General features: G+C 39.9%; 1 protein-coding gene across 1 annotated transcript; it reads right to left on the bottom strand.

Annotated features, from left to right (window-relative positions):
• Positions 1 to 5,715: 5,715 nt before the first annotated feature.
• Positions 5,716 to 6,140, bottom strand: LOC310763131 (small nuclear ribonucleoprotein F). The gene has a single exon (XM_083614947.1). It carries the CDS (start codon positions 6,117 to 6,119, stop codon positions 5,859 to 5,861), a length of 261 nt encoding a protein of 86 aa, XP_083471073.1. The 5' UTR covers positions 6,120 to 6,140; the 3' UTR covers positions 5,716 to 5,858.
• Between the last annotated feature and the right edge of the window lie 5,985 nt (positions 6,141 to 12,125).

Here is a 12,125-nt window from a genome sequence, read left to right as displayed (position 1 = left end):
AGAACAGTTTCTGGTTAAGAACAGACCTCCGGAACAAATTAAGTACTGAGGTACCACTGTATTCAATTAATTTAATGGGTAGCCTCAATGGTTTCAGAACCTTATATGCAGTGGCTGCATTAAGGTCAAATTTTGGAGAGATGAAAAAGAGGGGAGGAGAAAGTTGAGGGAAAATTAGAGAGGATGACACAAGAGGAGAGAGAAAGAGACGAAAGAGTAGATACATTTTAAAGTGGATTCCACTTTTGGAACCTGGGGTAAAAGGTGGTTCAGTTCAGGTATGGAAATGATGACGGGCCCTGTTATTGTCTGTCTAGGTTTGCCTTCACATTTCAGACTCTGTAAATGCAAACAGAGCTTTTTGTGCAATGTGAACATATCCTTCCTGTTTAGCAATCTCCACAGTCAAACCTCAACTTACTTAATGGTTGCTAGCACCCCCCTCACGCGCGCAAACACACAGCTAAATTCTGAAACATTCCCATTACTGTCTCTTTTATCAGTGATTGAATCATCAGCAATTGGCAGAGGATAACAACCTCACCCGCTGATTTCTATAGATCAGTCCTCTCTTGAAAGCACAGAAGCTGGCCAGTTGGTGAGGATTTTCCTGGTCAGCTGAGAACCCAGAATTTAACTGGTCTTAAAATATGGTAATTGTTCTGACTCATTTTAATATTATTAGTTGCCTTGAAGGACTTTTGACACATTGGGGGAAAATAAAAAATAAAAGCCCTAGCCTTGGCAGAACTCCTTTGCCTTAAACTGCTTATTACCCAGAAACTGTACATTAAACTTTTCCATTACTGCCATACCCATGCCAAAAAACAGCAACTGGTTTTATGTCTGGCATACAGGTGTTTTATATTTTTGTAAACCACTTAGATGTTTTCTTACAACAGGTGGTATATAATTTTTGATAGATAATAACAGAAGAACCAAAAGGTACCCCAAAATTTGGCACAAAATACTCTTGAAATGTTAACTTTTTGGGTGCAGTGAAAATTTTATGCTAGAATTTTAACATCTCCATGCAGTGAGTAAACAGATATATTTTCAGCACTGCCGCAAATTAATAATCCCCATGACATCTAGGAGATGGAAAGCCATGACAGTGAGATAGATTTCAAACTTGTACTGTATATCATTATAATATGCATGTGCTTTTAATGTTCCTACCTAAGTAGGAATTAATATTAAACTGAGCTTTAGAATCTTTTCAAATCTTTCACATATGTGCATGTTTCAGCTTTGAACTCTTCACAATAATTTGATCTAAAACACACTTAACTAAAGGAAATAAAGGTCACATTGGCATAACTGGAAATTATAAATAAGCTAAGAATCTTGGCCAAAATCTGCCTAACCCAAAATGTTTCTCTTCTATATAGCAGGCAGCTCAGTCCATACCAGTCCGACTTCCCCATTTTGTAGATATGAATGCTATTTGTTGAAACAAAATGAATCAATTCTTTTAAGCAGATATTGAATCATGATGGCAGCCTTCAAAATGCCATTATAAATAGTATAGATTGTGGACTAATCTCTCCAGGGAAATCCAGAATCCTCCTCTGCTTACAGTTTCATGCAGCTAAGAACTTTCTGTTCCAGCAGACTTTTCATTTCTGATGTCTGCTCTGTCATATTTGTATTGCTTGTGTGATCTGTTTATATTTTGCTTTTATATTTTTAATGCTCTATTTTTATTGATTTAAATCTGTTAGTAACTTGGTATATAACATAGAAAGCTGTGCTATAAATACAGAAAACTGGAATTATTGTTAAATGGATAGACCTTGAATATATCACACTGAAAAAGGAAATGGGAATTTTAATGAAGTTAACAAAGTCTTTAATCCAGTGTACATGGAATCACATATAACCAGACAGACAAGGCAAAAAAATTATTAATGGGGTGAGAATTCTATCATTTGTTTTCCACCGGAGCATGAAATTAACATTGCTTACCTTTCATTGTTGTTGTTTATAGAAAGACTAATGATCATCATACAAAGACTTTTGTAACCAAATGGTTCATTTAGAAAGCAAGCAACAAGAAAATACAAGGGAAATGGGTTTGTGTAGATATTTAGAATATTACTTTATATGTCATTTGAAAAATCTGTTGAAGATACTTGAAGAAAAAAATAAGGTAGCATTAATTTCGGACTTCATAAAGTGCATTTTGCTTCAACCCAGTTAAAATGACCCCATCCTCTATTTCTCCCCTCTTCTAAAAAGCAAATCTGCTCTAAAAATCCACAAAATAACATTTTACTGAAAGTCATATCTGGAGAAGCTCAATGAAGGTTATTTTCTTCTATTATTTTTTAGCCATAGCCAACAGCTGGTGTTTCTGCTACAATGCCATTTTATCCAATAATTAGTATACTAGCTCGTTCTTCCACATATTTGGGAATGGGAGGAGAGATGGGCAAAAAGGTGAGTTGGTTGGTTTGTTGTTGCATTTTTAAAAAAAAAGCATATAAGATTATAAACCCAGGTAGACTGGTAGGAGATCTGGTCTACGTTATGGCAAAAATGTTTGTACTGTCATCACATTTTATAATTAGGTTATATTCACTGTAAAAGTCTTTTCATAGCAACTATTCGGAGATAAAATGATATAACACAGTCACTGAAAGCTATCCCACTAGTCAGCTTTGAAAGCGAAGTGTAAACTTCATTGTGCAGGGCCAACTCCTACACTGGATCAGAGGACATTTGGCAGTGGGCTGTTAAAATTGACTTCTAATGAAAATTCCTCCCTTCCTTCAGCAACTATCCTTGTATGCTTTAGCTATGAAGCATTCTACTCTGCAGCAGAATACATGAGATAATAAATTATACATAAACACAGCTTCTTCCTGGTACATATGGCTCAGAGAGACCACCTGTCCCTGTGTGTTACTGCAAAAAGCACAGGTGCTGGAGCTTATAATAACAGGAAGCTAAAAATAGTGCATTTTCCCCACCCTAATTTTTGTCTATAATAAGCCTAACTTTCTCTCTTACTAGCTAGGGCATAAAACCAGATTAAGGGTTTGATGAAGTAGACTTCTTCTTTGTAGTAAATGGTTTGCTTTCAAGTACGTGTTTCATGACTTTGCAATTGCAAAGTATTAATTTTTCTTAAGCACTTCACCCTTCTGTTCACTTTAACATGAAGTAAGGCACAATTTATATATTTCACCAGTTTTAGTGTAAATAGATGCAGGGGGTTTGCCTTCATCGGGGTGAGAAACCTCAAGCCCTAAGGGGCTAAATGCAACCCTGAAGACCTTTCTATGTGATCCTAGCCAAACTCAGGCCATAGCTAGCTCTGCTTCAGATCATCCAACGGTACCTTTGCCTGGCAAAAATGGGTCCTTGAATGGGTCCTTGTTATGTACTGAAGTTCTCACCCTGGACCAGCAGGGGAATACTGTAGATAGTTTTCACTCAGGTCCACATATGCAAATAAGGGATTGAAAGTGACGTTCAGTGATTGGATAGTTACAGAAAATGGTTACTGATGCATTATAGTGGAGCTCTATATAAGCAGGCTGGCTGAACCCTTCAGTTCAGTTCTGTTCTGGCCTGTGAATAAACAAGAGCTGTTTGAAGAACCGCTGTGTCATCTGATATGTTCACCCACAACTTAACAATCTTGCCTCCTCTTTACCTGGATGTGGGGTGGAGGAATGTGGGTAGAGGATGGAGAAACCTTTCCCTTTTGCATAGGTAGAACATAGCCTACTGGAAATGGTAAGACTCTCAGGCTATAATTTCCTAAGCACTATGGGTAGAGTTTTTACAGCGCAGTCACGCCACTGCTATCGGTCCACTTCCAGTATACCCAGTGGGCTTACTCCTCAGGAAGTGGGTGTTCGACTCCAGCCTCAGGTTGTGATTTTAAAGACTGTGACTTAAAAGTCCCAATGATTTTTAAGTGGATCTCCCACCATTCCAAATAGACCTTCTAGGCAATAGTTCCTAGAACTGGGATGTTAGTAAGCCACCCAAACCCATGGATTCAAGTTACAAGAAAGGAGATTTCTTGGAGGTTTTTGAGCAGAGGTTGGATGGTCATCTGCCATGGATGCTTTAGTTGAGATTCCTGCTTTGCAGGGGGTTGAGCTGGATCCCTTGAGGTCCCTTCCAGCTCCTCAATTCTATTATTGATGGCCCAAGTCATTTCAAGTCTGATCAGCGTTCCTCTGGCTAGCCCCTGTTCCTTTAGCAGGGATTTGATATGTAAATATAAGCAGTTGAAGCTTTTCATGACATCAGGTCTATAACATGAATAAGGAACCTGTGAGCCTCCATATGTTGTTGGACTATAACTCCTATCAGCCCCAAGCCAGCATGGCCAGGGATGATGGGAGTTGTAGTCCAACAACTTCTGGAAGGTCACAGGTTCCCCATACCTTATTTTCATAGGACTGCAGTGTGAGTTATTATGAGAGCAAGAGCACAGACCTGCACATGTGTGCTCCGATGTAAATACCACTGAGTTCAATGTGACTTACACTCAGGTAAGCAGCTAAAGGATCACAGCTTGATAGTGCAATCAGATGCATGCTTACTCAAAAGTAAGGCCTGTTGAGCTTAATGGTACTTTTGTTGTTTAGTCGTTTAGTCGTGTCTGACTCTTCGTGACCTCATGGACCAGAGCACGCCAGGCACTCCAGTCTTCCACTGCCTCCCGGATTTTGGTCAAACTCGAGAACACTGTCCAACCATCTCGTCCTCTGTCGTCCCCTTCTCCTTGTGTCCTCCATCTTTCCCAACTCCCATGTAAAAGTGGATATAATTTAATGTGGTGGCTGGTCCCTTCTTTCACCAAATAAGTGGGAAGCACATTTCCTCTACATGTGATCAAAGTGACTTAAAGGAATCTGAGATACAGGTAGAAGCAGCTACAGAAGCAGATGCAATGGCAGCAAAGGTAAACAGGTGAGACTGAGGTGTCCCTGTGGCATCAGCAGCAAGAGCAAGCAAAGGATGGCTTTTGTGCACCACCTTTATGGCTGGAGCTTGGGACAGTTGTTCCATATGCCCAAGGGCAGAGAACCCCTACCAGCACTGCTGTATTATTTTCGAAACCATGAAGCATAATTAGCCCAAGATGCTGTGTTCGTTCTTGTTTTTTATTTTAATGCTGGTTTCCTTTTCTTTGAGACAATAAGACTATTATTTTATGCCTTGGGATACATTTTGATACAGCCTTTCAGTACTGAGTATACATACTACTCCCTTGGATACAATTGTCGCACAAAAGCTACTCTTTAAAAGTCCTTTGAACTGTTGTATGAATTTATGAATTTAGAACAAAGGTAATGGTACCTAAGAAGAATTTCAAAAGAATATTGAGTGACTAAAGAACTGTAGGACAAATCTGACTATATTGCCTCCCAGGGAGTGATTCAGATGTAGAAGAAAACAAATAGGGCAAACTGACATACTTCCTTGTGCTAAATATTTAGGTAACACTGTGGGCCTATTGCAGGCATAGCCAACGTGGTGCCCTCCATATGCGTTTGGACTACAGCTTCCATCAGTCCTAAACCAGCACATCCAACTGTCATGGATGATGGTAGCTGTAGTTTAGCAACATCTGGCGGGCACTGTGTTGTGTATCCCAGGCCTACACCTTCGTTTATTTCAACATTTTATTTTATTTATTTATTTATTTTTGTCGGAAATAGTATGTTTATTTTTCTTCCATAGTGGTAATTTTTCTTCAATGACAATGTTTATTGTTTGGCCATAAAAAATGTTACTTGACGAAACCTTTAAAAAGCAAGCAAACAAAACCGGACAACTAAATTTCTTAGCACAGTCAAAAAACAACAACAACTCCCCCCCCCAAATAGTTATTCTCTCATTTCTCCATCTTCTTCTTCTTCTTCCACACCCCTTATATAAAGGACATTATTGCACCTTATCAGAACTTCACCAAGGTGTCCAGATAATGCACCATCAATATATTCTTCTGTATTTGCAAGCTGCATGTTCATGTAGCCATCCACGGAGACGAGGTAGCCTTTGTATTCCATCCCCCACTTCAGCTTCACCATCACTGGCTTCCCAGTCAGCCCGTTTAGGAAGGGCTTGGGATTGAGAGGCAGACTCATAGCAACCAGACCAACCTAAGGGCGGCTCTATTTCAACATTTTATAATTCTCACAGTAAGGTGAATTACCTTGGAGGCAAGATTTGGAATTGATTTTTCTCACCTTGTACAACTATACATCTGAGACACATTCCTGAGAATATTTATGTAACCACTAAAGTTCTGCTAGATTCCGTTCCTAAACAGTATCACACATATAACATCCCAAATTTGATTGCACTTTTTGAGTAGGTTCAAGCCACATTTTATTGTTAGCCTGTGCTGCTGTCTGAAATCTCGATAGGTGTAATCACAGGACCAATGTAGGGAGGGGACTTTTGCTTGCTTGGATGGAAATCCTATCTGCTGGCCTGGAAGTCCTTTTCCCTAATTCAAAGTTTTTGGTAGGTGCAGTATAGTCAGTTCAGTAACAGGCTTTGCTCTTTTCCTTATTGGTTCACATATTCATACCTGGGCTGGTGCTCCCATTAGGCAAAGTGAGAAGGGCCACTTCAAGAAGCAAGCTGTGATCATCATAAAAGAACAGATTATTGCTATATACCAAATGAAATCATATCTTTCCCTGCAGCCCAGGACCTGCTTTCTTTTTGGGAGTCTGCTGTGGTGTTCAGAAGCTGATGCCATGATTTGCTATCAGTTCTAGCAAGTTGATCCAACCCAGATTTTATTTAGTACTCAAGCTCGCTGTTTATTTAGTACTCAAACTTTCTCTCTCCTCCCACCCTCCTGCTTCAGCTTCTGCCTCCGATTCTGGACTTCAATCTGCCACAGACTCTCCCAGCTCACTAAGCCCTGTTACCCTTCAGCTTCTGACACCTCCCTCCTCTTCTCCCTCTGACAGCGCACCACCAATCCCTGGGCCCTGAGCCTTCTTCCCTTGGGGTTTCCCCAGCTGGTTTCCCCCACCATTCCTCTGCATCCAGCTGGTCCATAGACATCTTTGGGCTAAACATATCCCTCAGCAGCAATGAGTAGGAATGGTCTGTATCCTCTAAGGAAGTGTATCCTCTAACAAAGTGATGCTAACAAGGGCATCTGGCAAGTTTAACTGGATATTTATCTAAGAAAGGCTCAGAAGCCCCATATTTCAGCCCACCTGCGGGATGCAGCCTACTGAGGCTCGGTCATCATTGCCTTTCGTGAGATAAAGATTGATGCGTGTAACCATGTTTAAGAGCCTGAAAGGCATGGAGCGGCTGGGAGCATTGTGACACTTTTGTTTGCCTGTGTAGATATTATGCGGCTCATCAGTTTATATGGTGAACAACTGTTTATGGTCTCGTTTTATGCATGGCACACATTATTTTACTTTTCAACACCCCTGGCCTCATAAACAAGGCCTGCTTTTTCCTCTCTCTTTCATCCCATCCCCCCGCTAAAGCAAATCTAGCATCTTTAAAGATCACTGGATAGCATTGCAGTAGCAGTCGATTCTAGATTGATTTTAAGTATACTGTATTTTGTTTCTGTACTTTTGAATCTTGTTCTGCTCTAAAAAGATCTGCTTGGGCTCAATTTGCAGCCATTCCATAAAGAAATCACATGATGATCATCAGAAAAACAACAACTTTTAACCAATTTATGTTGGATTAATACAGTAAAATAATCCCCAAGGATTTACTTGGATCTCATGGATAGTGTAAAGAAAGCTGCTGTTGGGTGAAAAATCTATCACCATGACTTTATTTTGAGTTGAGGTGTTTCTGCAAACCCTATACTGTATGAGTTTTGAAAGACAAGCATATTGGTAATAACTGAAGTCTTACCTATTTTACTGATCAGTTATCAACAATCCTCTATCAGCCTTCCCTTCATTTTTAGCTCAATATTTGATGTTCCCTGTCATTTCTGGGTTTTTTTAAAAATTCTTTTCTCCCTTAGATTTCTTTATTATTCTCCATTTTAAAGCTCTATTTCTGAATGTTGGAACTCTCTGCAATCAACCAGTTGCCTTCACTGTTCTCTGTTTGGTGCCTGCTAAAAACATTCTTGTTTAGACAAGCCTACCCAGATGCTTAGAAAGCTGAGGTAATTTCAATCTGCTTTAGTATGTTAACTTTAGTACGTTTTAAAGTAGGGTCGATTGCTTTTCTTGCTTTTCTCGTTTTATCTTTTTGTAAACCGTTTTTGAGGTTTCTTTTGCAATAAAGCAGTGCATAAATTTTATGAAATAAATAAAACAAAGTCATCCTGGAGTGATGACTTCCTGGGGATACTTCATCCGCCCTGCCCCCCCCCCCCGAGGTATCCTCTGGGCTGGACAGGGGTGGGGGAGTTTGAAGCCAGAAGACATTCTAGCCTTTGTTTCCAAGCACAATTCAAAGTGTTGTCCTAAACCCTAAATGGCCTCGGCCCAGTATACCTGAAGGAGCATCTCCACCCCCATCATTCAACCCGGACACTGAGGTCCAGCTCTGAGAGCCTTCTAGCGGTTCCCTCACTGTGAGAAGTGAAGTTACAGGGAACCAGGCAGAGGGCCTTTTCGGTGGTGGCACCCACCCTGTGGAATGCCCTCCCATCAGATGTCAATGAAATAAACAACTACCTGACTTTTAGAAGACATCTGAAGGCAGCCCTGTTTAAGAAAGTTTTTAATGACTGAGGTTTTAATGTATTTTTAATCTGTTGTTGGAAGCCGCCCAGAGTGGCTGGGGAAACCCAGCCAGATGGGCAGGGTAGAAATAATAATAATAATAATAATAATAATAATAATAATAATAATAATAATAATAATTATTATTTAAAAGGAGCCTAACAAGTGTCTTGCCAAATGCAAGGTGGTTCTTTTAATGAGATTCAGGAGCAATACAAACACAAGTGAGTGAGATTAAATAATTTCTGTCCTTCAAGCAAGGGGGCAGAGGCTCAGAAGTCCACTATTTATGGTCAGTCTTTATCTAAGGAGGTTGCTCACTAGAAGATGACTTGTGGGTACCAGACAAATCGGTGCAGCAGGTTCATCAGGTTCCCCACAATGTTCATTGTCCTTGGTTCTCAGTGCTGCTGATGCAACAGTTCCATAGAATACTACCAGGGAGACTCAGGTTCAAATTCCTGTTCAGCCATGTGATCTTGGACTAGTTACTCGCACACCAAATCTACCTTATATGGTTTGTTGATTTTTATTTATTTCATAATTTTTATATACCACTTGATTGTAGTTTGAGGGTTCAAAGCAGTTATTTTGAGCACCACCTGATAGGGTGTTCTGCATTTACTCAGGAGTAATCCCCACTAAATTCAGTGAACGTTCCTTCCTAATGCTTGTTTTTGGTATCTTGCCTCACTTAAGCTAAAATCCTACCCAAACTTGCTTGGGAGTAAATGCTATTGAACTCAGTGGGATTTACTTCTGAGCAAATGTGCATACAATAAGGTTGTCACAGTGATTTTCAATTTCTTTCCCCCTCTGTTTTTTTTTTTTTTTAATTTCACTCCCGCCAGTTTCATTTAATTTTCTTGATCTATATTTAGGAAGGGAATTTGAGATTACAAAAGACTTTTCATCTGAGCTCCTTTTCTGTAATAAAATCTGATTGGAAGTGCTTTTGATAATGCTGAATAAGGCTTTTAAAAATATATAATCTTCAAAACCATGGAATAAATGCTTTGTAGTTGAGCTCAAAACCCAGTTATGATATAATGCTTGTGTTAAAGCCAATTTAATTTTCATGACTCCAGTGTCACTAAATAGGTTTAAATTTAAGCTTTCGTTCCAAACAGATCTTTCCAAATTGTGCAGTGCACCAAAAATGATGATTATGATGATAATAATTATAATAATATAACAAAATGTTAAAAGGTTTAAACATAATGTTAATACCAACTAGAGTGAGTTTAGATTGGTACAATATTTCCATTTAAATCCTCCACAAGTTATTTTACCCCACAGGGCAAAGCATACAAATACGACATGATTACCTGTATATTTTGGATTGTAGAGCACAAAGCCTTAGGAGATATTCCCACAAATGTTTATTTGTATTTTTGAAAGTAGGAAACAATAAAACTGAATGTTACAAGATAGAATAAAGCAAGGTCATGCACAACACAGAGAATTCCCCCCTTGAGAGGTAGTGGTCTTTCCTGAAGGTGAATAAGAAGGTCCTGACATATTGCCATCATCATAGAAACACAAGTCTTTATACCAACTTAGAATCATAGAGTTGGAAGGGGACCCTCAGGGTCATCTAATCCACCCCCTGCAATGCAGGAATCTCAACTAAAAGCATCAATGAATGATGATCAACCAACCTCTGCTTTAAAACCTCCAACAAAGGATAGTTCACCACCTCTCGTGGGAGTCTGTTTCACTGTTGAATAGCTCTTACTGACAGAAAGTTCCCCCCCCCCATATGTTTAGTCAAAATCTCCTTTCTTGTAACTTGAAGCCATTGGTTCGAGTCCTACCCTACAGAGCTGGGTATCCTTCTATATCCTTCCAAGCTGAGTCCTGCTGTGTAGCAGGACAAATGCCCTGCACAGCCGTGTTTACAAAAGATATGAATGGGAACCAAACAGAGTCAAATGCATCAGGATTGGCTTTGTCCTAAGTGTATATATATATATATATATATATATATATATATATATATATATAAAATGTGTTAGTTTTCCAGCCAATGTAATGCACCATACTTGAGAATAGCAGCTGTAAATCTCCATTCTGAATGCTATAAAAAGGGGAATTATAAATTCCTTGTACAGTTTCCCCTCCCAACATATCTGAAAAAAATAGATACCAGGAAAGGTTTTTTAGCTTGACCTATGATCATTGCTATTCCCCCCCCTAAAAAAAAACTTGATTCCAGAACCCCGCAACTAAAGGACAGAACCAAAAGTGTACCTCACAAGCCGCAGCACCTCCAGCAGGTAGAACTGAATGTGTTGTGTATACCGCTCAATTTGACAGGCGTCATATGCCACCAATATGCTAACTTGCATGCACAGTTCTTTATGGAAACAAGCAGCATTCACCCCCATATTCTCTCCCGCTCTGAATCATCTATCGCAACACCTAGACCCACCTCCCAGGCTGCTTTCATTCCTTGACAGGTGCCATGGTGCATTTCAATTTCGGTGCTGCAAATCAGTCCTTCAGTCGGCTTGCTGTAGGCATTCAGACTCAGAAAGCAAGAGAAACACAAATTCCAGATATGCCGTGCAGAGCCCCTGACAGACTTTGAACTTGAAGCACCTGGATCCAATTTACTCTATGCAGTAAAGGGTAGCTATCTTTTCATCTGTGAGTGGCTTGCTTCAAACTCCCATCTTCTTCCCATTCCCTCAATTTTACAAAATGCTTTTCCCCTTCAAATTCTTGGTCATCCAGGAAAGGACCATCACCTCCTGCTGAGCATCGTATGAAATGAAGATCCAAATGACAAAGTCCCAGGTGAGATTAAACCCCATCTCCTAGTGCTGCATTACTGATCTACCTGTTACACACCACCACCTCTCCATACAACTGCTATTAACCCTAGGAAGCTGCCATTATAGCCTTTTTAATCCATGGGTAGGAATAATTGTTGCACCTGAGCAGAGACAAAAGAAGACAGGCCACACCGAAAACATTTTACAAGCAGGTTTTATCCTTTTTTCAAACCCCTTTTTTCCTCTCCCCCTTCACAGATTCTTACATAGAAATGTTGCTTTTCGTTCTCTGGCTCTGATCCCGGAAGTATGTTGCAAATCAATGTACCAGGACAAGGTTATCTTGGATCTGGGAAGCAAAAAGCTTTCCTGTTCTCAGCTATGGGTTTGTTACAGCGTTTTTGTTACAGAGAGGACTGCTTAGCTCATGCTTTTTGTCTTAGAGGAAAATGCAGTTTTTAAAATGCGTACGCCGAGGCCTGGCTGGGGGGGCAGAATTCACAAACAGTTTTTTTTAGGGCTTTCTGGGGTAACCCTTACTGTACCCCTTCATTATGAACTGAGCCTGTGTCCTTCTGAATGCAGGCAACATGCCTAACGACTGAGCTACAGTCCTTCTTCTAAGCTACAACAC

Source organism: Podarcis filfolensis (genome assembly GCF_964270895.1).
Source record: "Podarcis filfolensis genome assembly, chromosome: 5".
Classification (NCBI taxonomy): Eukaryota; Metazoa; Chordata; class Lepidosauria; order Squamata; family Lacertidae; genus Podarcis; species Podarcis filfolensis.
Note: the sequence above shows the minus strand (reverse complement) of the source record. Positions and strands in the feature narration are given on the sequence as shown.